Source organism: Octodon degus, unplaced genomic scaffold (assembly GCF_000260255.1).
Source record: "Octodon degus isolate 3935 unplaced genomic scaffold, OctDeg1.0 scaffold00280, whole genome shotgun sequence".
Taxonomy (NCBI): domain Eukaryota; kingdom Metazoa; phylum Chordata; class Mammalia; order Rodentia; family Octodontidae; genus Octodon; species Octodon degus.
The window spans coordinates 237,829-264,999 of NW_004524856.1; the positions used below are offsets into that span (position 1 = coordinate 237,829).

A 27,171-nucleotide genomic window follows, 5' to 3' on the forward strand; every position below is an offset into this window, starting at 1 on the left:
TAAACTTTTCAAACCATTTGTACGATTAAGAAGTCTCCCCTCCTCCCCCAGGAAAACCTATCTTTAGCAGGTGATGTAGTTGAGTAGGGTACTCTAGATTGCCACATTGTGTTTATCTTTAAATATTTAAAGTGAATATATTTGCAGAATGAAACAATTCCTAAAGAACTGAGTTGCATTTTTTCAGGTGCTACAAATTAAATTCGCTGCAATTTTTATGACTAAACCCGGCTCTTCCGCCACTCAAAACCGCTATAAACTACATCTCCCAGCATGCTTTCAAGCTAATCTGACCTCATCTCAAATGGCCCCGTAGGGCAACAAGGATGGTTAGTTTTGATGGTACTTATTTGTGCCATAAAAATTCGACCCTAATTGGCAGTTATTTGGGCTTATATATCTGCTTAGGGCTTTTTTAAAATGATGGACCCTAAGTGAGGGGCTTCTGATCTGTGAACATCCATGCATTCCCTCAACTGGATGGGGACAGTATCTCCGGCGATCTCAGAAATAAGAGGGAATGTTGACCAGGGAGCACAGCTGCGGTCGATCTGAGGAGCAGGAACTCGAGCCGGGTCTGAGTCCGAAAAAAGCCGGATCCGGACGGTGGCTCTGGAGCAGTTTGAAGTGGAAGATGGAGGAGCCAGAGGACCCGGCATACGGTGGGCAGTCGCAGCCCCCAGTTTACATCTACAGTCCCGAGTATGTCAGCATGTGCGACTCCCTGGCCAAGGTCCCCAAACGGGTAAGAGAGTTGGCAACGAAAGCCTGCGGGCTTTGAGGGTAGGAGGCTAAGGTGTGGACCAGAGGGCATTAGGGAAAAGAGAGGAGACGGGGCTGTGGAAAGTCGTCAGCAGAAATTTTGTGCCCGGTACCCTAAAACTGTACCAAGAGGAAGTGTCCTCTTTAACCGGTTCTGAGCTCGCTGCGCGTGGTCTCTGCCAAGCTCCAACGGACAGGTGGGGGAGGGGAAGGCGCGGAGGGGTTCCTTTTCCACTACAAGGGGATCGTTGGAGGGGAAAAGAAGCTAGTGAAGAAAAGTATTCCATCCCCTGCGTGAGGCCGGGTAGCTTCCGACTCAGCAATTTTGATACTTCATATTCTCTAAAGTGTATCTAACTGTATTGTTTAAAGTGTATCATAACTTAAGTAACTAAAGGGAGGACAGTTAAAGCCATTAGTTTCTTCACTTAGGATGGTCAAGCTGATGGGATTGCACTGAAATAAAGTTGTAAGACTATTTTCTGCCTTTTTTTATGCTGAATTTTTAGGCCAGTATGGTACATTCTTTGATTGAAGCATATGCACTGCATAAGCAAATGAGGTAAGTTCTCTTTTCTGAACGCCTGTCTTCCCTGAAACTAGGTGGTCATTTCACAGTGGGGCAAATTTGAGAGAAAAATGGTGCTTTAACTTTTAGTGAGCATAGTCACCTCACCGTGCTTGTAACCTGCCTGTAATACCAGGAGTGTTCTTGAAGAACTGAGAAAACCCCCAGAAAGTGCTTGGAGCAGTTAGGAACCTCGGGCTTTATTGCTGGCTCTTCTGGGTGCTTTATAGAGAGTTTAAAGTGAGTACATCTGGGAGGAGTTCTGTTTTTGTTTTCTATTCGCCCCACCCTACCACCCCGCAGTCAGATTTAAGGTTATGTGTTCAGTGTAAGACAAAATAAAACAAAGCCACTGCCACTACCAACCTTTAATGGGTAAACGTGGGGAGAAGTCGAAACCCACACAAACTGCTGAGACCAGGCTGAAACTCAAGAGAGGGCAAAATTTGTCTTTCGAAAAAAAATTGAGCCAGTTACGTATTTGGTGTCATCATAAGTGCACCTGTCATGAGCATGCCATGTGCAAGACTACTTGGGACCTTCTCTGGCCAGATGGATGGCTAACATCAGCCAGTGCAGTATGCTTCATTAATCTCCCAGAAGGCAGTAGAGTAGGCTTTCAGATGTCCTTACTAGTAACAGTATCACTTTCTGTACCTTCTTTAGGAATATTTTTCAACCATCATTTAATCCATATGTTTGGTAAACATAATGATATGCCATTTATTAAGGTTATTTTAACATTTGAAAAAGTATTTTATTGCAAACAAGATATCAAAGCAAAGAAAAACTCTAATTTTGATATTAAGCAAGGAGGCTTTCGGTAAGTATTTTATAACTTTAACATTTCACAAAATGGGACAGTATTATAAGAGGAAGGGCTGGGGAACGTAGTCCAAGAAATTATGAAACTTTATTTGGACGAGAAAAGGTTTGTTTGTTTCACCATAAGCAAGACTCCCTAGATCTTGGATGTATATTTAATTGTTGGGGCTTTACTACAGCCTTTCTCCTTCAACTTAGATGTGCATATGAGTCATCTTATTAGGTGTATCATCTTGTTTTAAAACAAGTCCTGTTAAAATACAAATTCTGATTCACTCAGTCTGGGGTGAAACTGTATTTCTGTATTTCAGACAAGTTCCCGGGGGGGGGGGGGCTGATTCTGCTAGTCTGTATATCACCGGTTCAGTGGCAAAGGCTAGAGAATGTGGCAGCAGTAGAGTTGGTAAGAGGAAATGGGACATAGTTAGCTAAAGGTTAGAGGCAATAAGTCCTGTTGTTAGCCCTCTTTATTCTCTCATTCACTCCCATTCGTCACTTCTTAGGATGATTAGGTGGAGAGGGTCTGAGAGAAGCCCAGGGGCCACTGTTTTGCCCCTTCTCTCTTTCCTGTCAGAGGTAAATATTCAAAAACAAAATACAGAATTTTCTCATATTTTGAGTTCCCTATTTACTATCTTTTAATTTTGAAGACAGTTATCTACAAAGAATTTTAAGTATTTTATCACTTAATCTACAGATATGTATCAGAAGTTTCCCTGTTTCACAAATGAGGAAATGGAGGTGTAGAATAGTCAGCTGACCTGAGTTTGTAGAGCTAGTTAATTACAGAATTCAGACAGGAACTCAGTTCTCTGAATCCAAATTCAAAATGCATGATAATCCAGATGCCTACTAAGATAAAGCTAGAAGGAAGGAAGGATGTAGCTCAGTTGTAGAGCTCATACTTAGTGCTTAGCATGCATGCCTTCACTGGGATATTCAGCACCAAAAATAAAATAAAGACCTAGTCTAAAGGATTATAAAGCCTAATTAGCAAATGATTCAGGTGACCACATCTCTGCCTACTGGTTTATCATGAAAGTTATAATTTACAGAGCAAAGTTTGTTTAATTACTACTTATTTAACTTAAATATAACTAGTCACTTATTTTTACCTACCTACAAACTCGAGAAAAATCTATTCTCTTGCCCCTTATTAATTGAATCATTGCTATAGATGCAAGGAAGAGAAGACTGGGCAGTACAGTGGAGGAACAGAATGTATCTATTACTTCAGCCCACTGGAAACAGAAGCTAGGAGTTATATTTGCTGCTCAGACTGTTGGCTTCTTTGTCCAGCCTCTTAACATACTCTGGCTCTGACTCACTTACCTCTCTTTGTTCTTTCTGTTATTATTAGGATCGTGAAGCCCAAAGTGGCTTCCATGGAGGAGATGGCCACCTTCCATACTGATGCCTATCTTCAGCACCTTCAGAAGGTGAGCCAGGAAGGTGATGATGACCATCCAGACTCCATAGAATATGGGCTAGGTAAGATCCTTAGCAGGCAGTGATGGGAGGTCTACAGCCTCCCCCTGTAGATCATACTCCTTACATATAACTTGTATAATGGTTTCTAATGCTTCTTAAACAATTTAAAGGGATTGGGGATCAGATCCAGGGCCTTGTACATGCTAGGCAAATGCTGTACCACCGGGCTGCATCTCCAGCCCCAACTATTTACTTAATCTCTTGGCTTAACCATACCAAGCTCACTAACCAAGGAAGCCATATGAATTGGGCAAACTGAGTAATGAATCAGATAGAAGAGAAAGTTTTCAGTTGCTGAATCCTTCATGATAGCACTCAGATCTGGCCTGGTTGTATATACACTGACTTAGCTGTGCTGTAACCTTACATCTTTAATACCTATTTATGTTCTGGGTAAAAAACTTAGCTGAAACTTAAACAGATACTTTTTAAAAACTGTAAGTAGCCAAAGATACAGTTTAGAAAAACAACATGGTTTAGTACAAGCACAGTGGACTGGGGATCAAGAGACCTGAGTCAAAGGCCGTATGACCCCTGGCAAGATATATCACCTCACCAGGTATGGTGGCACATGCCTGTAATCCCAGCACTCTAGAAGCTGAAGCAGGAGGATCACTGCAAGTTTGCAAAACAGCCTAGGCTACATAGCAAGGCCCTATCCAAAGATGGGGGCACATTACCTCTCAGGTCTTGGTTTCACCATCTGTAGATTGTGACCAGCTCATCTTGAATGTTCGTCCTTTCTAGCTCTAAAACTTTAAAATCTTCCTTTTCAATATTGGAAATGTTTTTGTGTCCGTTGGAGCTGATGTCAACACAGTAGCCTTGTAATAGGATATATTCAACCTATTCTTCTTTCTCCAGTTCATCTTTAACCCACCTTTCCAAATTTTGTCCTCAGGCTATGACTGCCCAGCTACTGAAGGGATATTTGACTATGCAGCAGCTGTAGGAGGGGCTACAATCACAGCTGCCCAGTGCCTGATCGATGGGATGTGCAAAGTAGCAATTAACTGGTCTGGAGGTTGGCATCATGCAAAGAAGTAAGGAAATGACCTTTCTGCTTTCTGACCCTTTCCTTGAGTCAGTTTCTCAGTTATGGAAACTCTTGCGCTTATTGTGTTGCTGTTCCTCAAGAGAGGTGTTTAGCATTTTGCAAAGCATTCTGAAAATATGCAAGTGAAATAGAAGATGACCTAACCTAGTAAAAAGCACACTATCAAAAGTCAGGACACCTGACTGAGTTTTTCTGCTAACTTGGCTAACTGACTTAGACTTAAGTTCCCTAGGCCTCAGTTTCCTCATCAGTAAAACACGCCAGGCAAAAGCTGTAACTAGATAACTTTTATATTCCTTTCCAGTTTCTGGAAATTCCCTGTCTTCAGTGGACTTATGCTCCAGAAACATTTTAAAAAGTGGAATAATCAGAGGACAGCATTAATTATGGTACCAAAGGAATTCGTGTGTGAGCTGAAGAGACTTCGCAGTAGAAACAGCATGAATGTTTAAAATGCACAAGTGCATTTTAAAGCTAATTCTTCACAGAAGTGGCAAACAGATTATCATATATGTGGACAATTGATGAAAATAGGTTTAGAACAAAAGGCCAAATAATAAAGAAGGAGGCTTATGTTGCCATCTCCAAAGAAAGTGGCAGTGGAGAATTAGATGCCTCTCTAAGGAGAAATGGCTTGTAAAATAGCTCTTTTAGGTGCTACATGGGGTTAGAGGAAAGGTCCTTTTGTAATTCCGTATTAAACTGTCCAGTGATGATACTCTGACATGAACAGCTGGCCCTGCTTCAGCATTTGACATCTTGTTGGCTAGTAGAAGCACTCAGTACACATTGGAGGAGAAGATCATTTTTAAAAAATCATTCCTTCCTTCCTTCATTTATTTATTTATTTATTTATTTATTTGGTACAGGGTCTTCATATAAACCTTAGACTTGTAGTGATCCTCCTGTCTCAACCTCCCCAGTGCTGGGATTCCAGGCATGTGCCACCACGCTGGATTTCAGTGGCCAGAACAGCATGCCCAAGGTTCCAGGACTGGCACAGCATGCAGTACTGGGGATCAAACCTGGGTCCTTGCACTTGCTAGGCAAGCACTTAGACCGCCGAGCTATCTCCTCAGCCCAAGAGAAGATTTTTTGAAACTCTGAATTTATTGATCCAATGAATGAAAGGGAACAGCTGCGGTAGTAACTTTAGTGCACCATTTACAAATCAATTGTGCAATCAACAGTAACCTATATACTTTTAGTCTTAAGTCAAAAGAAAACAGTAGGGGCTGGTGAGATGGCTCGGTGGTCTAAAGCACCTACTTAGAACAAGCTAAGCTAAGCAAAGCACAGGGACCGCGGTTCAATCCCCCAGCACCACATGCCAGCCAGCCCCGCCCCCTGGTGGGCTGAGCTGGCCACACACACAAAATAAATAAATAAATAAATAAATGTTAAAAAAAAAGATTATGTAAAAAATAATTAAAAAAAGAAAACAGTACTTGGTTTTTCAGACTAGAGCACAGCACAGTTTTAGCATATGCAAGTTAGGATAACAATATGATGTTCTCTTCATGAGACTGACATATATTATGCAAAAGGAAGTCCTTGACAAATTTCACTACTGGCATCTACTAATGCAGGGAGCAAGGAGAACCAATGTTTTGACAAGTTTTGCATGATCTCAAAAACAGAGCCAATAGCCCTCCCCTTTTTGTTAGCTTTTGCTTTATTTTTAAAAGTTTAAAATAAAGACTGATTTCTATAGGAAAAAATGAGTCTTTCAAGCTTCACAATGAAAGGGGCTTCCTGGGCTCAACAAGTGGGGAAGAAATGTAATGTGTTTTCATAGCAAGTACTTGCTCCTGTCAGCCAGACCTAGTTTCTCATGTATTTCAATTCACTGCAAAAGGCCTACTGGGGCCTGAATCAACTTCTAATAGAATATTCACATACCAGTCTCTTCTTACTGCTGTTGTACTGCAAAAGTATGTACACTATTTGAGCCAATCATAGCTGTCAGGGTATGCAGGCATGAGTGTATGCGTTTATCCTTATCTTACTGTTTTAAACAGTCTCCAGCTGATCATGCCTGGAAACACATATGCTTATGGTAAATATAAATTATAGTTTCTAGAGATTGTCCCAATTCAAATCTGAATTCTCACGTGCTTTGGGCATCTCTAAAACCTCTCTATAGATGGACTACAAGCCCACAAGCTTACACCTAGACAGCAGTTACTGGTTATATTAACAGTATTTGTTTAAACTTTCCCATCCCCAAATATGTGCACAGATTTATACATGTCATGTATTCATTGAATAAGCATTGATAAAACACTGTATGTCAAGCATATGCTTATTATCATCACTAATATGCAGAGTATATAAACTGAAGCAAGATATATATTCTCCAAGTTTGAAAAATATAATCTTTTTTTTTAAATATCCAGAGTTACTACAGATTCATTTTAATGAGAATCTTTGAAATGTATTTATCTTAGGGAATCTGAGCATCTTTATGCTGTTTGTCTTATATCATTCTTGAAATAAAATGTACAATACATTATCTTTTTAAAAAAGTAGCCAGAGTTGAGCTGGGGAAATAGCTCAGTGGTCTAAGTGTGTGCCTGGCAAGCACAAGGACCTGAGTTCGATCACCAATGCTGCATACCATGCCGGCTCCAGAACCCCAGGTGTGTTGTGCTGGCCACCAAAACCAGGCATGGTGTCACATGCCTGTGGTCCCAGAACTGGGGGAGGCTGAGACAGGAGGATCACTGTGAGTCCAAGCTTTGTAGCAAGACCCTGTATAAAATAAATAAATAAATGAAAACACAACAACAAAATATCCAGAGTTATAATGAAACTGTCCCAACCCTTTCTGAAAACACTGAAAGTAAGAGATAAGAGTGGGGAAAATGTTCCTAACTGTTGAGCCAGTAATGCATTCTTTGCAGTCTATTCTAAAGAAACAAACCAATCTTATCCTTAAAAAATTAGTATCTTATGGATAAGGCAGCAAATAAGTACATTTAAAAGCTAAATAAGAATGATGTTTCTAAGGAAATTATGCAGCAAAGTAATGAAGGAGTAATGCTATTAGGTGTTAAACATACAATGCTAGAATAATGAAGACATTGGTGGCAGTGATATAAGTTACAGCAGGTAATATGTAAGAGCTTAATCTATTATAAAGATGCATTGCAAGTGAAAGAGAAGAAAGGATAGTCATTAAATAATACTGTGACAGCTTATAGCGTTTATTCATCTCCAGTAATAAACTAAAATAATTGGCAGTTGGATTGAAGAATTAAATATTAAAAGGCAAATTTTTTTTTTTTAAAGGCAAATTTTTAAAGCAGAATAAATAACTATCCACCTTTTAACAGGGAATCATTTTCTAAGCTTAGCAAGTAATAGAAAATATTCTCAAGGGAAAAGATCAAATCTGACTATAAAATTTTAAAACCAGTATAACTTTGAAAAGTTTTTTTAACTACTTTGAAAATAACAATACACAGTGTGTTAACTATTGTTACTCTCCTATTACCTTGTTTTGAAATTTTGTTTTATTTCATTTTCTCTTTAAAATAAACTAAAATCAAAAAAATAAAATAAAATCTAAACATAGACTGAAAAATCCTATGTGACCTAAATATGACAAAGTGTGACAAGTTTGTATTACTTAGTGCACTCATGTAGTATAATATATAACAAGAAATATAGAGAGCATGACTAGACAATTTACAAGAGCTTCGTGTAACTGGAAAACATATGGTCATCACTGCTGTTCAAAGAAAATGGTCATCACTACTAATGAAAGCAAGTGGTCATCACTAATAATCAAAGGAATATAAATTAAATAACTGGCCTCTTTTTTTTTTTTTTGGTACTGGAATCAAACCCAGTGCCTTCTGTATGCTAAATAGGTAATCTTCTTTTTAAGTCTGAATTTAACAAAATTGGAAAAAAAAAGTGGTACTTGGTCTGCTAGTGAGTGTGGTTTGTCTTAACTTCTTAAAATCTTTTGGTACCTACCATGTGTTAATGTCCTTTGATGTAATTATTTTACTGAGAAAGTCTCCTAAGAATATAATTCAAAATATGGTAAAAACTGTTTTCATTCAGTGTTACAGAATTTTGAAAATGAAATGATATGCATGTCTAGCAATAAGGGAATGGTGACTCTACTCCATGGCTTATTAGTATTTGTTTTCTTTTGGTGTGTGTGTGTGTGTGCGTGTGTGTGTGTGTGTGTGTGTACATTCCTGTGTATGCCTATGTGTTTTGGTGCTGAGAGTTGAACCCAGAGCCTCTCACTGAACTCTACCCTCATATATTATGCTATTATTTTTAATGATAATTATGAAGAATCGAGGCCAGTGGTAGTGAACCTGTTAGAGCTTTTAAGGATGCAAGCAGCCCATTGTGGCACACATGTCATAGGTTCAACACTGACATAAAGTATGTCAGAAAAATACTTAACAAGTGTGTTAGCTTCCCAAAAAGCTGATCTTAAAAACTGTATATACATTGCAATTACAAGTTTCTGAAGCACGTGCATATGAGAAAAAACAGTGGAAATGGTAATAGTGACTGTCTTGTGGTAGAAGACTTATTCATGATTGTTTAAAATATTTCTCTAGGTGTCAAAATTACTGTAATGGGATTATATTACTTTTGTAGCTAAAATTTTAGAGAAGTACAGGCAAAAATGGTATAACACGTACGACAAAGTGTTAAAATGTTTATTCTAACTAGTTTAATAGTAATACTTCAATAAATGGACAGAAGATGTGACTAGACAATTCAAAAAAAGGAACCAAACAGTAAAGGAGCAGAAAAAAATTTACAACACAAATAATCAGAGAAATTGAAACATTGTGTGCACATTTTACCTTCCTACAAAATTTGAAATGATTTTTGGTTATCTATTTTTAGGAAATGAACCAGTAACTGTGTGCATGAAGATAGTACTTTCTCTCTTACTTATAGTAGCCAAAAAAGTGAAATCTGAACATTCAATGATAGTGGAATGGTTGGGTAATGTACTGTAACATAGCTATTTGATAGGATATTATGTGACCAACAGAAATGGTGGTTGGGCCTGGAGGGGTAGCTCAGTGGTGGTACACCTACATAGTATGCATGAAGCCCTGGGTTCAGTACATGGCACGCCAAAAAACGATTAGGATAATTTCATAATTAGAAAAAATATACCCATCTTATGGTATTGGTATTATTTTCAAAGGGCAAGTGGCTATATCATTGGTTCAGTCCAATTACACTCATGTAAAAATGTGTACATATGAAAAAAATCTTAGAAACACAACAAAATAATAACTGGTTTTGTGAGAAGGGTGATATCAATATTTATGAATATATTCACATATACGTACCTTTCTTTGTTTTCTATATGTTCTCTGACATGGTTATATTTCTTTTACACATAACACTTTTTGTAATACAAACTGTTTGAGATAATACCAGAAGCAGTAAAACATGGGGTAGTGAGCACACACTAATCTCACATCCAAGTAGTGTGTGTAGAAGAAGGAATAAAAGTTTGTTTTCCTATTGGTGGGAATGGAGAACTCCAAGCAAGGGAAATAAAATCCTGACAGCAAGAAAGTATAGGACATTTCAAGAGCAACAAGTAGTGAGATGTGGCCAGAGCCTAAGGGCAAATAGAGCAAAACCACAATAGAAAAGTTTTTGTAAGCTATGCTAAAGAGTTGATCTTTTTCCTCAATGTTCAGGAAGGCTGCAGTGTGCTGCTCAAATTGGAAAGAAGTAAGAGTGGAGGCAGAAGAGGCTTTTTTGTACTATTTTTTGGTATCAGGAATTGAACTCAGGACCTTGCACTTGCCAGGCAAGTGCTTATGCTGCTGAGCTATATCCTCGACCCCTCAGAAGAGGCTATTACAATCATTCATTTAACAAACATTTAATGCTGTATGTTAGGTGTTAAGGAAACAAAGAGGCATACAAGAAGTTCATATTATGTGAAGGCCATTGGTACCAGACAGAATGCTACTTGGTAAATCCTTTTGAAATGGGGACCAAAATTTCAGTTAATCATAGAAGTTTTGTGTTTAGATTAAGACACTAGTTTAAATAACTAACAAGCTATTAAGCTATATTTGTTTTTGATTTGTTCCCTAAAATAAAGAAGTATGTACAGCTATGCACTAATACATACAACAGAGAATGTTTCAAGGGTTGCTGTTCTCTGTTTGGGGACTAAGTTCTCAAACACAATTGCATGATTTTTTCAAGATTGTACATTTCAGGCTGGGCATGGTGGCACACACCTGTAATCCAGCACTCAGGAAGCTGAGACAGGAGGATTGCCATGAGTTTGAGGCCAGCCTGGGCTACAAAGTGAGTTCAAGGGCAGCCTGAACTGCATAGCAAAACCCTATCTCAAAAAGACAAAAAAAAAAGGATGATCCATTTCATTTCCTGTGAGACTTCATCAGCATGATCATTAAAAGTCAATTTTGTCAAAGCTTTCGAAGGTTTCATCAGTGTTGCGTAGCACTTCTAGTTAATCAACTTGGTATTCAAAACATTCCCTTTTGAAACACTTTTAAAGTCATTATCAACACTTATTTGCACCAGATCCTTCTTGCTAATTTTATATGCTGACTTCATGATATACTACCATCTTTTCATAAGATTTGTCATTGCACTTTGTGACAAGTTTGCACTGAATTGCTAGCTAATATATCTGAAGATCCAGAAGAGACAAAAATGAATGAATGGATAAGGTTAGGTACTAGTGTTTAAAGGAAGGGGTTATTTGAGCAGAGTGATATAAATGGTCAATTCATTAATAAATATTTTCATGTTCCACAGTTTTTATATCCTTAAAAACCCCCTCAAAATCATGGTCTTGTTGGGGCTAAGATATACTTAGTAATGAGATGTTTATACAAGTAATACTCTCTGTATTGGCAGAAGTCCAGTACAGTGTTTTTCAAACCTGGGGCTGCACATTGAATTAACTTCATGGAGTTGGGTGTGGTGGCTCATTTGTGTAATACCAGCACTGTGGGAGGCTGAAGCAGGAAGGTTGCAAATTCGAGCCCAGCCTGAGCAATTTAGCAACTTGGGGAGACCCTGTCTCAAAATTTAAAACTAAATAGTGGGCTGCCATTGGCATTTGTTAATGTCAAAGCGCATTGCATGAAACTTGTTCATGATAAGAGTGGTATGTTTTTATGTGTACTAAGTCAGTGTAAAATATTAAGTTTTTGGAGAGTAGAGTGACTGTGAACTTGGCAGTAAGACCTGGATGTAAGTCTAGGGTCCATGTCTTACTAGAAGTGCGTGTAACCTCAGGGTTATTTTAGGAACAGCATTACATAAAGCACATAAGTATGAAATTTGGGGGAGGAGGGGTCCAAGTCTGTCATGAAGCAAGAGCTATGGCCTCATATAGGCTACTGGCCAGAAATAAGGTTAGAAAGTTAGAAATAATCTTGCACACCAAGCTAAAGTGCCTAGACTTGATCCTTTAGGTCAGTGGTTCTTTTTTTGTTTGCTTGTTTGTTTGTTTTTTGCGGAACCAGGGATTGAATTCAGGCCCTTGTACTTCCCAGGCAAGCATTTATTCTACTGAGCTATCTCCCTGGCCCCAGGTCAGTGGTTCTTAACCTCTTTTTGGTCATGGGCCCCTTCAAAAATTTGATAAAAATTGTTTACATTGTCCCTTGAAAATGTACACAAATTTTTCTTATAGTTTCAGAAGGTGTTGTCACCAAAAGCCTGTGTATGGATCCAGGTTAAGCTTGGCTTCAGCTTGTAGAGAGTCACTGAAGGAAGTTTAGGTAGTAGAAATAACACTGTAAAATTTGCATTTTAGAAATATGACTCTATAAAATAGTTGGCAAATAAATTAGTAGGAAAAAGACTCAGTAGATCTATTAGGATGCAGCTATAATAATCCACCCAAGAGCATATGGGAGCAGTTGTGATGAGCACAGAAGAAGGAATAAATTCAGAAGACATTTAGGAGGTAAAACAGATAGAAATGGGGCCAGGGAGATAGCTCAGTAGAATAAGCACTTCCCTGGCAAGCGCAAGGGTCTGACTTCAATTCCCTGTTCCGCCAAAAATAAATAAATAAACAAACAGATTTTAAAAAAAGAACAGATAGAAATAGTAACACTTAGATGTAAATTATGTGAAGGAAGATTGTATGTCTAAGTGACTGAGTCAGTTGTGTTGCCATTAACCAAGAACTGCAGGGGACAAGGGTCGATATGTTTATAGAAGAGCCCATTGGTAGTAGGGTCCAACCGAGGGCATCTTCACCTCTAATGTGCATATAAAATATCTGGGGATTGTGTTAAAATGAAGATTTTGGTTTAAGAGATCTGAAGTGGAATCTGGAAATCTACATTTCTAACAAGCTTCCAGGCAATACTACCTCCTGCTAGTCTGTAGGCCATGTTCTCAGAACAACAAGAAACTGGAGCTCAGGAAAATCATCTTCATGGATGAGCCAGAGTTGGGCATCAGTAGTATTCTGAGTGGTAACTGAAACTAAGAAAATGATCAGATTACCTAAAAGCATGTATAAAATAATTCTGGGGGGAAATCACAAATACTGAGCCTTGTGGAATGCCAGTGTTGAAAGAACTATGGAGAGTGTGGTATAGTTCAGTGGTAAAGCTTGTGTTTAGCATGCACAAGGCCCTATATTCATATCTTAGCAACATGCAGAACATGTAAGTAGCAGATGAGAGAGGAAAAGCTTCAAACAAATCTTGAGAAGGAAGGGTCAGATAGGAAGAGGATCAGCAAATACTTATGTCACAAAAAGATAAGGATGAACCTCAAGAAAATGGGTTCATTCTTGAGAGTGAAACAAATAATATTGCAGTACATAAACAGATGTATAGTGTATCTCTGATATTAAATTTCATGGGAGTGGTTAGGCAAAGCTTTCTGAAAAGACATCTTGGGTAGAGGTCAGGCATGAAAGGACCAAAATGGTTGACAAATAGTGCTACAGAGAAGTGAAGTAAGATTTATCATTACAGAGGTTATAGTAAAGAATGGTTCGAATGATGAAAAGGGCTATTCCGAGAAGATGGGGGGCATATTTCAGAAGGCCATAAAAGAATTTATGAAAACAAAGCAATGCAAAATTTTAAAAAGCAGATGTAAAATAAACATCATAAAGTAAGATACTTAAAAAGCAATAGGGAATAAAAATCAGAGCTGTGTAAAATAGCTTTATGGCTTTAGGGAAGTGCTGATGATGAAGAGTTAAGGTGTATGATGGACAATTACAGAAATGTAGGAAATGGGTCATAAGGGCTTCATGTATATCAGAATTACCCAACTAAGAAATATAGAATTCTAGATGACTTTCAGAGATCTTGATTTGTTAGGTTTGGAGTCATGCATAGAAACCTACACTTTCTCACTCTAGCAGTGATTCTGATATATAGACTTTGAGAAACTCTGCTACAAGAAACAGGAAGCCACTGAAGAATTTAAATTACATGAGAAGTTAGCATACTCAGATCTATGTTGTAGAGAAATACAATAATGGCAGTTATAGAGCACACATTGAAGGAGGGAGAGGCTGGAGGTAAAGAGACTTGTTAGGATACCTGGAGTCCTTATGAAAAGGAATGAAGCCCTAAACTAAGAAAGTAAAGAGATGAAGAGATGGAGAAAGGTGAGGCTGACTTGAGATAACTTTTTTTAAGGGTAGGAAAATTTATTGAGGGAATAGAAACAGTTCCTGAAAGACAGGAGGGTCCTAAGTGGGTTGCCCAATATAGCTTTTAAGAGATGAAATCAAGTAGTAGTGATTGAGCAGATGTGGGAGGGAATGAAAGATGAGGAAGACGACTCAAGTTTCAGGCTTGCTCGGAGTCCCAAACAAGAGAGGATGTTATTAATAGTAGTAGCTAGCATATGTCAAGCACTACCTTACATGCAATTTTTCATGTATCCTCACAACAACATTAAGAAGTCAGTACTATTGCTGATTCTGTTTTACACAGGAAAGAACAGAGAGGTTAAATGTCTTAGTCATTTAACCAAAGTTAGCAAGTGGGCAAGTTGACATTCAAGCCCAGATGGTCTGACTTTTCCATCTGGGTACTTAACTCCCATGCAATACTTCTTCACTAAAGTGGAGTGGTATGCAGCAAAGGCAATACCCAAGGAGATTGGATATCCAAATTTGGAGATAAAAGTAAAAGCTGAAACTGGAGATGGAAATATGTTGCCACTGTGTCAAGTGATGGTACGGGTCTTGGAAAAGGTAGAGAGTGAGGAGGGAAAAAAGGAGGTAGACTCCAGAACCTCAGGAAGCACCTGCGTATAATGAGAAAGTAGAGGGAAACACCCTAGTGCTGAAAAGCCAAAAGGTGGGGAGTACCCTAATAATCAAAATAGAAGGGGTCATTGAATCCCAAGGGAACAGAAGGATTTAAAGAAGAAAAGAGCTCTCTCATCAGTGTGATGTGCTGTGAAGGGGGCAACCCAGATAGGTGTTAAAGAATCACTTATGTTTGACCTTAGGCAGAGCACTTTCTGGAAAGTGCTGGGCATTTACCACAAACCATTGAAGGATGAGTAGGCACTAAAGAAGGAGACAGAAAAAGGAAAGCTACTCTATCCAGAAGCTTGAATGAGAAGGAAAGGCAAGATGAAAGGAGTGGCCAAGGAAAAGTAAAGTTGAGGGATACTTTGTTGTCTTATTTTCTTTTAAGAGATTTAAGGACATGTACAGGCTGAAAGGAAAACACTGGAAATCTGAGAAGAATAAGAAATTGAGCTAAATCTCAGAGGATTTAGGAAAGAATGAGATGAGTAGCTTTTAGAAGAGAGCCATCTCTGGTGAAGCCAGAGTAAATGAGGTCAACGATGGCTGTGACAGGAGTGTGGGGGCTGCCTGCCAGCAAAATAATGGAGTGCCTGCTCAATGACTTGTGTTTCTCTAACTCTTGCCTTCCTGTGTCACTTGCTCACAGACCTCTCTGGGTCCATGGATTCTGCCTTTTGTAGTCAGGCTCTTAAAAATTCATCTTGTCCCATCCAGATTACCTTAAATGGAACTCACCACATCCATGAAAACGCATGCCAGGAGATCATTAAAACCCAGCAAAGGAGAGTGACTTGGGAGTCACACATCTTGTTTGTTCACTTTTACTGGCTCGTCCTCATTCTTTCTACCTGCCTCTTCTGCGTCTCTTACCCTGTTTGCTTCTACATCTCAACTCCATAGTATTTTCTTTCTTCTCATTATGACAATGCATCTGTAGTTCAATTATGTCCTCCTTCCTCCCACGATTCTGTTATTTGTTCTCTTGTTCCATAATACTGCAGCACCTAGTAATGTGGGATTTTTGTCAGCTGAGCCCCTCTCCTACTTCCCTGCTAGGAAAGGCTGCAGTTTTCATCCTGGAATGCTGTTGGTTTCTGATACTTCCACTTGGGGGCAGTGAATCACAAACCCATAGGCATTGTGTCTTGACAAATTCTACAAGAAGAACATAGAACAAGATTTTCAGCTCTAAGTTACTACCCACTTGGCAGTTGGGATTTAAAGTACTAGAGCTATAGTCTCAGGAATTTCACTTCCTTATACATCAGGGACAGTGAATGAAAGTGAACTGTACTGTGGGTTTTTTTAAATTCCCCAATGAGCTTTATACAAAGTGTAATTTGTTACTCAAGCAGCCAAACCTCCACCTCCCCTCATAGCACCCCAGCTCCTGTCTTTACAAATAGACAACCACACAGAAAGACAGTCTGGGTTTCAAGTCAACCACATCACTTCAGCATGAAGGCAGACCCCTCTTTCATCAATGGAGAGCCTGTCCCTATCACTTGCCATTCACGCCACTTCCATAGTGGTGCCTGCAGAATAAACACAGACAAAAAGCAACAGGCAAAAAGCAACAGGCCTTAACCATAGTAGCTATGATCATTCTGTAAATACATGTCTAAACCATAGGGCATCAGCATCTCCATCAGAAAACTTCCAAACAGGCTGCCAGAATAGAAGCTAGCTAAGACATGCTTTGATCCTCTGGCATGCCCATTTATAGCCTCCATGAGATGAGGTGTTTTCCTATAGTTTTTATTGAAAAGTTGAAAAGACACTATATCACAGATTCATTGTCACACAGAGAATTCCAACTTCTCCAACACTTACTAGCCCCATCAATCATCAGATCTCTGTGCCTCAGTGTTCTCATTTATAAGTTGGACATACTGACAGTACCTACCATATAGGAGTCTAAGAGTTAAATGTGATAATTGCATTAGAGAGCTTAGAAGACAACCTAGAATATAGTAAATGTTTATTAAAAGTCATTTATTATATCTTGACTGGGTAGTATTCAGGGCGTCTTAGGCAACTATTCAGACAAGTCCCTGGTCCAGCAGATCCAGCTGCCTGTCCCGCTAAAGTCAGGCCTGATATTGTTATCCCCTATACTTATATTTCCCATTGTCAATATGCCAGTTCTGTCTGAAGGGAACTACTCACTCTGGTCCTCAAAACTCACATCCTTCTCTCTGTCAGAGTTTGGATGCCAGCACCTCTATAGCCTCCTATTCTACCCCCAGAGTCATAGAGAATTCCCTGTTCAGCAGAACCCTCATACCACTAGGGTCCAACTCATACTTAAAGGGCAAGTGATACTATCCACCAAGAAGCAGAGGGACATCCCTTAATGGACAAGGGTGACTATATGGTATCTGTGATATCAAGGTCTTGTCTTACCACCAAAGGAACAGATGCTCTTAGTCTAAAGGCAAGGCCTGCTATGAGAGAAAAGCTATGGAGAGCATTTTGGAGCAGGTTTCATCAGATCCTCTGTTTCTTCACATTGATCTTTAGACTCTTTCTGAAGGTAAAAAGCAGGTAGTTCTTCCTTGTCAAGATCATCCCCTCTCAATGTAGTCACTATCCAGAATCCTATTAATCTGAAGCCTTCTCTATTAATTCTGTAAGATTCTGGCCTTCACACAGTGTTATGGTTTGTGTCTAGTTGTCCCCCCAAAGCCTCGTGCAATAATGGGGTGGGGACTCCTAGAGTTTGAGATTAACTCATGATCCACTGGGATTATGGGTAATCCAAGGCTGGGATTATGGATCTTAGTACTGCTGGGGTTATGGGTGTGAGTACTTCCCCCAGCCTGGGGCAGGTAACCCAAGTGCAGTGTAAGAGAGACAGAAAGACTCTCTCTGTTGTCATTATTGTTGTTCCACCGCCATGAACTGAATGCTCTCTGCCCTGTGCTACTCTGCCTTGGAGCCAGCCAAGTATGGACTGAAACCTCCAGTAACTGTGAACTAAATAAACATCACACCCACCACAGTGCAACGAGACCAGAGGGATGGAGAAGCCATGCTGTAGAAATCCTTCTTTCATTTTGGGTTTTTGTCCCAGCAATGAGAGAAGAATAACTGAGACACACAGCTATGTTTCAGGTGCATCTACAACTTAATTTAGATGAAGAAAGATCAAATGAAACTAACTGCTAAGCAGCATTCCTACCATCGCCCAGAGAATGAGATCTTACCCTCTTAGAGCAGAGACAATTGTTGCAATTACCTGGGCAACATTTTGACAGATTCACTTATATCTTAACAGAGTCTCGATTGAGTAGTAATGTGGTGATTACACTAGCACCACCTCAAGGCCAAGCCCCTAAATGTGAAAGTGGTGCATGTAGACTACATTCTGTTCTGCCAGAGTTTACAATAGAGTATTGGGTAAGATGTAAGTCTTTTTGAAATGAAGTTCCATATAGTGATTAAAGATGTTAGAAATCTTTTGATACCACCAGGAATTCACTGAACACCTCTGCATCTTGACTACCCCAAAATCTGTTCCTTAAGAGAAAGGAATGTGTTTCCAAGGCATAAAAATGACCTGGTAGTAACTTAAGATTACACTCACTTCTACCTCACCTCTGGCCTAAAGCCTTGACTAATGTTATCAACTGGCAACTGTTGGGTGAAGGTGTTGTCCTGTCACAGGAAGACCTGAGCACTTTGATCACTGCTCATGCTCAAGATCTCCAGAAAGTTGGTCCTAACCAAGGTCACATGCTGATCAAAGCCACTTTTAAGATAGTAAGACACTTCCTTAATAGAGACAAGAAGCTTGTGATCATTGAGTTCAAACCATTGTAACCTGGAGCACCCAGGACAGACTTGCAGAGTTTTGAGCAGTGGTGGAAAAACTATGGCATGCATACCACATCAGGTTCTGTTACCACTGAAAGCTCTAAGAGGTTTTTCATCACTAGTTTAGAGTATCAAGGGCAAGTGGGAATAGTTCCAGCCTGAGAATGTTACAACTAACTATTCCCAGCCACAGCATGGATAGCAGACAGTTGTCATAGAACATAAAGATCCATGTCCAAAAAAAAGATCCATGTCCATCATGAGGCAGTCCAGAGGTTTATATTCCAAAGTGCCCCATTCTATTGAGACCTGTAATTGCCTGTGCCCGTAGGCACCACTTCCAAAAGGCCAACACAGCCTATTCAAACTGCATGCAATCTAATGGAGTGTGTTTTGAAATGTGGTCTGCAGACTGCCTACATCTTAATCCTGAAGATTCTTTTTTTTTCTGGGTACAATGGGCTTTATTGATGGTGTGCAAGGGCAGTGAGCCAGGGCTCCCAAGGCCCCTCCCCTTCTAGGGAGCCTGGGATGGAATCTGTGAGGGGGAGATTTCTCAGTAGGGCAGTGACTTCTACAGCATGGCCTCTCCATCCCTCTGGTCTCACTGCGCTGTGGTGGTGGGGCACTTACTCCTTGGAGGCCATGTGGACCCTGAGGTCCACCACCCTGTTGCTGTAGCCGAACTCACTGTCATACCTGTCATACCAGGAAATGAGCTTCACAAATTGGTCATTCAGGGTTCTGCCAGCCCCAGCATCAAAGGTGGAAGAGTGGGTGTCACTGTTAAAGTTGCAAGACACAACCTGGTCCTTGATGTAGCCCAGGATGCCTTTGAGGGGACCATCTGATGCCTGCTTCACCATCTTCTTGATGTCATCGTATTTAGCTGCTTTCTCCAGGCGGCAGGTCAGATCCACCACTAACACGTTGGGAGTGGGTACATGGAAGGCCGTGCCTATGAACGTCCCGCTCAGCTCTGGGATGACCTTGCCCACAGCCTTGGCAATGCCAGTGGATGCAGGGATGATGTTCTGGGCAGCCCTGCGGCCATCACACCACAGCTTCCCAGAGGGGCCATCCGCAGTCTTCTGAGTGACAGTGATGGCATGCATTGTGGTCATGAGTCCTGCCACCATGCCAAAGTTGTCATGGATGACCTTGGCCAGTGGGGCTAAGCAGCTGGTGGTACAGGAAGCATTAATGACCATCTTGAGGGAGTTGTCGTACTTCTCATGATCCACACCCATCATAAACATGGGGACATCAGCAGAAGGGGCAGAGATGATGACCCTTTTGGCACCACCCTTCAGGTGAGCCCCAGCCTTCTCCATGGTGGTGAAGACACCAGTGGACTCTACCACGTATTCAGCGCCAGCATCACCCCACTTGATGTTGGCAGGATCTCGCTCTTGGAAGATGGTGATGGCCTTTCTGTTGATGACAAGCTTCCCATTCTCAGCCTAGACAGTGCCATGGAACTTGCCATGGGTGGAATCGTACTGGAACATGTAGACCATGTAGTTCAGGTGAATGAAAGGGTCATTGATGGCCACAACATCCACCTTGCCAGAGTTAAAAGCAGCCCTGGTGACAAGGCGTCCAATACAGCCAAATCCGTTCACTCCAACCTTCACCATCTTGTCTGGAATGCTGTTGGCTGCACGGGAAGAGTGGCTATCAGCAGATGTGCAGGAGCAGAGAGCCGATCCTTAAGATTCTTAAACCAAACCCTCTAGGAATGTCACCTAAATATAGAAATTTGTAACTAGTGACTCCCCAGGTGGTTCTGAGACACAACAGAGTTTGAAATTCAGTCTTTTGTTTTATGTCTCAGTTACTCTTCTCTCCTTGCCGGGACAAAATTCCCAACACCAAAAATGAAGGAAGAAAAGGTTTATTTAACTCACAGTCTGTGGAGGTTTCAGTCCATAATCGACTGGCTCCAAGGCACAGTGGCACATGGCAGATGGCAGTTCATGGCTGCAGGGAACAGCAAAGAGCAAAAGGGAGAAGTGGCAGCAACAATGGCAACAGAGAGCAAGCCTGTCACCCTACAGTTTGCATTCAGGCTATTCCCCCACCCCAGGCTTGTTATAGCACTCCCATCCATAATCCCAGCAGCACTCACACCCATAAGCTCAGCACTGGATCATGAATTAATCATAAACTCTAGAAGTCCACCCCTTAACTGCGTGAGGCTTTGGGGGGACAAATAGACCAAATCATAACAGTTTACCCCACATCTGACCTAACCTTTAATATGCCTCTGTGATTTCCATAATTGAGGTAACCTTCAGGCCTTTGATGCATTGTTCCCATGAACTTCATTACACAGTATCCCTCTTCCCATATGTATGACACCTTCAAACTAGTGATGGATTCTGTTTTACCCCCTTACTTTGTTTGCCCAATCTCTCCTGACCACTGCTGCCTTCTTCGTCTAGGTCTGTTCCTTTCACAAATGCCACAACCATCTGCTCTTCAGTCACAGCCATGTGAATTAGCCAGGTAGGAGGCAGCACTACTTCTGTTCCAACATTTAACATAATTAGATTCCTCACTACACCCCTCCTTCCAGAACTTCACCCACCTCTCCTCTTTACTGCATCAATTGCTTCTAGCCAGCTATGGCCCCGGTTAGTTGCTGAAACCATTAACAAGCTAAAATCTGGTTAATGACTGGACCACCCCAGTTTGGACTCCTCAAGAACACATCCAGTTAGCCTTTACCATACACCATACCATAGGGTTAAGACCCATATGAATCCCATATGAATTCCAATCCCATTCCTTGTAACTGTACGACCATGAACAACTTACTTAACCTTTCTTTCCCTCAATTTCGTCATCTATAAAATGAGAATAATAATAGTACCTACATCACTTTTAGGTCCAAGGAGCAGGACTGAGAATGAGTTATGCTCTTATTTAGACCCTGCCTCTTACCTCTATCCCCACCCCCTAACCCTAGATCAGGGGCACTGCTCTGCCTATTCGCATGACAAAGGAAAAGATCAGACTGCTGTTCTCAGTGGGCAGGGAAGAGATCATGAGTGTGTGAACAGAGGTCATGATAGCAGATGTGAAAAAGAAAGATAGCACTGGAGAATGATCACTGACAGAACTTGGTGATCCACTGGTTATTGAAGGCAAAGAGAAGGGAATTTTAGGAAAAGCCTTGGTGTCTTGCCTCAGTAAATTGAAAATGTTGCTTCAACCTGAGACTGGAAATAGCATATCAAAAAACATAGAGTTTCCAAAGAATCTGGGATGGACAGAAGTGTGAGTAGGTAAATATATGGATGGGAGAAAGTTCTAGAGACTAGATAGGTGGGTATCTAATTGACAGCCTGAATTAGTATGTCCAAAACCAACCTACCCCATTCTTCCAGTCTGGTTGGTCAAGCCAAACATGTTGGCACCATCTTTGTCTCCTTTCTTTCACACTTTATATTCAATTCATTAGAAGGCCCATCAGTGCCATCTTCAGAATACATCTCAAGTTTGCCATGTCTCACTACTTCCAGGACTATCACCCCAGTCCAAGCCACTAGCCTCATTCTCTTGGCCTATATCAGCAGCCCCCCAGCTAAATGTTCCTGCTTCTAGCCTTGTCCCTCTTTGCTCTGTTCTCCACATAGTAGTCAGGATGATCGTTTCACAATGTACGTTAGATCCTGTCACTCTTCTGCTTAAAACAACTACTCTGGCTTCCTGTCTCATGTAGAGTAACAGCCAAAGCAGTGCTGTGGCATGCAGGGCCCTCCCTAATACCCCCTGGCCTCCTCTCTCCTGGTAAAGCTGTCTCTCTTCTTTCTTCACTGTTATCCAGCAGCTGACCTCCTTGTATACTTGAACATCCCAGGTATGATCCCCCATCCTGGCATCTGACCTTACTGTCCCCACTGCTGGAATGTTCTTTCCCCATAGAATGCTTCCTCTCTTCCTTGACATGGTTGTTCAAATATCACATTCTTAGTGAGACCTTCCCTAGCCACATTTTTCAGTTTACAACCCCAAATCACCTCTCCTATAGCCCTTTCTATTTTGTCATTCTCCATACTAGTGGTTATCTGAAAAATTACTGAGTTCACTTGTAAATTATATTTTTTTCCATCCTACACACATGCACACTAGAGCATAAGCTTCATTGAAATAGGAAATTTTATCCTTTTTTTGTTCACTCCTATAGTTCCAGTGCAAAGAACTCTACCTGGCACATAGTAAACCCTCAATAAAAGTTTGTTTCAGGATGAATACGTGTACAAATTGAAACGGATGGAATGGAGACATAAGAGTGAGAAACACTAATTCCCTTTGGGAGGCTGTCCCTTATGGAGTTACCAGTTGACTTACAGAATGTTAAAATGTTTGAGGAAATACAGAATAAAGTTATTTTTTTAATTAGTTGCTTTTTTTAATTATTTATTTATTTTTATTTATTACATTTATTTATTGTGTGTGTGTGGCCAGCTCAGCCCACCAGGGGGCGGGGCTGGCTGGCATGTGGTGCTGGGGGATCGAACCGCGGTCCCTGTGCTTTGCCAAGCTTGTTTCAAGTAGGTGCTTTAGACCACTGAGCCATCTCTCCAGCCCCAGAATAAAGTTATTAAAGAGATTAGTTGATGCCTTTTCAAGGCAGGTCTTCATCAAATAAATGATAATATCTTCACAAATATTATGAAATTATCAGGAGAGAGAAAGACAGGTTAATTCTACACAGCAGAGATCCGAGTGCTCACAAAGTCAGATAAGCAGTGTGTCAGAGTTCCAGCATACTGAACAGTAACAGACTGAGCTATTATATAAGGTTTCCATTTTAACCAGTAGACCACTAGAGGGAGCACAAGGTTAAATCAAGAATGTGTTCCTTCAATGAAATTATATTAACGTCATTCACATTTCTATTTATTGAGTTTGTGTTCATCTAAACCGTTTCATTAGTTCAGAATGTTCTCCTGAGTAAATTTCTTCCACCATCCAAGTATCTGGTCATAATAGATCCTCAATAAATTGGGGGTTTTTTGGTTGTTTTGTATTTTTTAGTAAGAGTCTATAGGGTCTCACTATGTGCATCGGACTCGTAGTGATCCGCCTGTGTTCAGCCTCCCAAAGTGCTGGAATAACAGGTGCGTGCCACCATGCCCAGTCTCAGTCCCCCACTCAGCACACCCCGGGGGCGGGGCGAGCACGGTGTGCAGGGGATCGAACCCTGGCCGCTACGTCTGCCGAAGCAGGCACTTTAATCCGCTGAGTTATTTGGCTGGCCCTTTTCAATAAATATTTTTAACTTGAATGAAAGAATGAATGTTTAGAATCAACAGATTTCAAAATGAAAAAATTAATTAAACTGACCAAAATTAATTACGGTCAGTATTTCCCTTGAGAAACTGTCAGAGTTCATAACCTAGCTATTAAAATAACACTCATGACCCTTGATTCTTAAAGAATCTGTAGGCAAGGAGAGGATGGAGTCAGATTTGTATGTTTTGTTGGTATGACTGATGGTGTGAGGCAAGAGAATATGCTGTGGTGTCTGAGCTAGGAATCTCTAATGCAGCAGGGCAGGGCTCTGCAGCTCACCAGTTCTTCCTGGATGTGGCTCCCAGGGGCTTGCTTGACCCTGTGCAATTGTGTGTTCTGCTCCTGTGCTTAGAGATTTCAATGCTTAGAAAGCCTGCTGTCCGCAATGTGCATTAGGGCTATACTATTTGGTATAAAGAAAATGAAACAGTCTTTGCTTTATTGTCTTAATAACCCATCGTTCTCATTGGTATTCACTGAAGGGATTTTGGTTTCTGATTTGAGGCCTTCTGAGTTAGATTCCTGAGGACAGTGGAGTCCTTGGCCTGTTGTCAGCTAATGGTTAAAGCCCTTAATCCAGGCCCATGAGCTGGTCCCTCGTACCAAGAATTTTTCATTAATAGGGTCATTTAAAATAGCTTCAAAACTATAACTCTTTTTTAAGTTAATAAACTTTATTAGAGCACTTTTAGATTTACAGAAAAATTGAACAGATAGTACAGAGTTTGCATATACCTCATAGTTTCCTAAACTTGATTCATTTGTTGTAATTAAAGACCCAATACTGATAAATTATTATTGCCTACAGGCCATAGTTTATTCACATTACCTTAGTAATGTCTTTTTTCTTGAGAAACTGATCCCAGGATCCCTTCCAGGATCATCACATCTCCTTAAGCTATTCTTGGCTGTGATAATTTCTCAGACTTCTCTTGTTTTGATGACTGTAGTTGTTTTAAGAAGTACTAGTCATAACACTCAGTATTATATATTTTTAAGTCTATCTAATGAAGCCTTCTCAAGTACCGTGAGAAATGCAACCTATTTTTATTGCTCTTCCCAGAACTTATTTTTATTTATTAATTTTTAAATATTTTTTCCTAAAATCATCTACATCTATTTTGATAATAAACCTTTCCATTTAATATCCATGCTCAACAAATATATGCTAATGATTCTTAAGAAATATAAATGGAAGTTGAAGGTGTAAATCAAAAGCTATCTATAACTAATTGATCTTTTACTCTATTGTTTTCTAATGTCTGGATTGCACTGAGAGTTTTGGGGCAAGGTAGGTAGCTCAGTGGCATAAGTGCATGCCTGGCAAGCACAAGGTCCTCAGTTCAATCCCAAGTACTGAAAAATAAAAAAGAAGAACTGAAGAGTTCTGTAGGGGGAAAAAAGGAGAAAAGATGGTCAAATCCACATGTGATTTCACAGCTTTAGCTTAATGTAGTATTTCCCCCCAACTTGTCTTAATATGCACTGTATTATCACCAACGTAAAACTCAGCTTTCTTTACTCCCCATATTTTCAAATATTTAATTTAATTATTCACACAAATTCTCATACAATTAATCCTACTAAATTTACTTGGAATGCTGGAAAGGTTACATTCACATCTTAACTTTGAATTCAGCCAATTTTCCTTCAGAAAACCTTTATTTTCTGTGCCTTTTTGGAATTTAGTAAAAATAGTTCTTTAAATTCTTCCAGAAATGGGGGTAAATTGAAGTAAGACATAAATTGGGAGGAGTTTTAATCACATCTTGTTTAATATACTTTAATACAATGATAATAATAAAACCCACCAGATGGGTTGAGTCAAGGGGTAATTGTGGACTTTATTCCAAGCAACTAACAAAACCTCCCTAAAAGTCATCCTAAAGGGTGTTAAGCTTTTAGTTATATCCTGACCTAGAATCCCTATCAGTGAATTTACTATAGAATGGCTATACATCCGTAAGAAAAGTAATCCCAGTTAACTGGTTTTTTTTTGTTTTTGTTTTTGTTTTTGTTTTTTTGAGACAGGGTCTCACAATGTAATTCAGGCTAGCTTTGAACTCACTAAGTCCAGGATGGCCTTCAACTCACAGTGATCCTCCTGCCTCAGCCTCCCAAGTGCATGCACCACCACACTTGGCCCCAATTAATTTTTTATGGCCCTCGGGGCTGGGGAGATAGCTCAGTAGAATAAGTGCTTACCTGGCAAGCGCAAGGGCCTGAGTTCAATCCCCGGTTCCACCAAAAAAAAAAATTCATGGCCTCATTTAAGGTCAAAAATGTAAATTAAAAAATTACAATAAATAATAGCAATATTTGCTAAAAAATTTCTCAGAAATACATAGTAATTGGCAGAAAATGTGTATAAATAGTTGGAATTCACAAGAAATAAAATTAATGATTGAAAGTAATAGCATAAGTTTTAAAATTATTCAGATAAAGTTAGATGACAACTTTGGAATTGGCTCAGCGTTGAATGCAGGTCATTCAGAGCGAAAGATGTATCAGTGTTGTGTACTAGAATGCATTTTTGTTTCTGGTTTAAGATTTTCTTTTTTCATGTATCAGTTATTTAATTAGGTTCTTAGTAAGAAATGTAGAACACTAATTTATGAGGATAAATTCCATTTGTCAGAGCAAAAGCGGATCGCAGGTAAACCCAGAGCTGAGGAACAGCTTTGATTTTTGCTAAAATCTGTGAATCCACCACTTTCTGATCCACTGTGTGCTGCTCTGAAATCTGGTATCTCTCTTTCTCGTATCAAAGACCTCGCCCTCCTGCTGTATGGGTTTCCGCAGCTGCTGCTTCTTGAAGTATGTGTCAGTGAGGTGTTTGGGGATTTTCACTTCGCTGATATCCATTTTTGTAGAGGCAGCAATAACAAATTTCTGGTGTGTTCTTCGTAGAGGAACACGAGTAAGGCTAAGAGGGCCAGTCACAAGTAGCAAGGCACTGGCCAACTGCTTCAGGAAGCCCACTCTCTTGCCTCTGTGACGCCTGGTGAGGATGATCAAGATGGTTCCGGGAGT

The 27,171-nt window shown here is 40.2% G+C and overlaps 2 protein-coding genes across 4 annotated transcripts in view; one reads left to right on the top strand and one right to left on the bottom strand.

Moving 5' to 3' along the window:
• Positions 1–302: 302 nt before the first annotated feature.
• Positions 303–27,171, top strand: part of Hdac8 (histone deacetylase 8) — a 274,832-nt gene continuing 247,963 nt past the window's right edge. For all 3 annotated transcript variants that reach the window (XM_023707099.1, XM_023707100.1, XM_004646779.2), the window contains exons 1-4: positions 303–745; positions 1,272–1,324; positions 3,516–3,646; positions 4,548–4,689. In XM_023707099.1, coding sequence (XP_023562867.1) covers positions 521–745; positions 1,272–1,324; positions 3,516–3,646; positions 4,548–4,689 — 551 coding nt within the window. In that variant the 5' untranslated portion in view covers positions 303–520. The remainder of the gene's footprint in view (positions 746–1,271; positions 1,325–3,515; positions 3,647–4,547; positions 4,690–27,171) is intronic.
• On the bottom strand, positions 18,066–20,766 carry LOC111814205 (glyceraldehyde-3-phosphate dehydrogenase-like). The gene is made up of 2 exons (XM_023707101.1): positions 20,742–20,766; positions 18,066–20,491 (listed from the first exon to the last, which is right to left on the bottom strand). Exon 2 carries the CDS (start codon positions 20,163–20,165, stop codon positions 19,461–19,463), a length of 705 nt encoding a protein of 234 aa, XP_023562869.1. The 5' UTR covers positions 20,166–20,491; positions 20,742–20,766; the 3' UTR covers positions 18,066–19,460.

Excerpts from the sequence above, each read along its gene's own strand:
- LOC111814205 (XM_023707101.1), bottom strand. The coding sequence starts at position 20,165 with ATGGAGAAGGCTGGGGCTCACCTGAAGGGTGGTGCCAAAAGGGTCATC.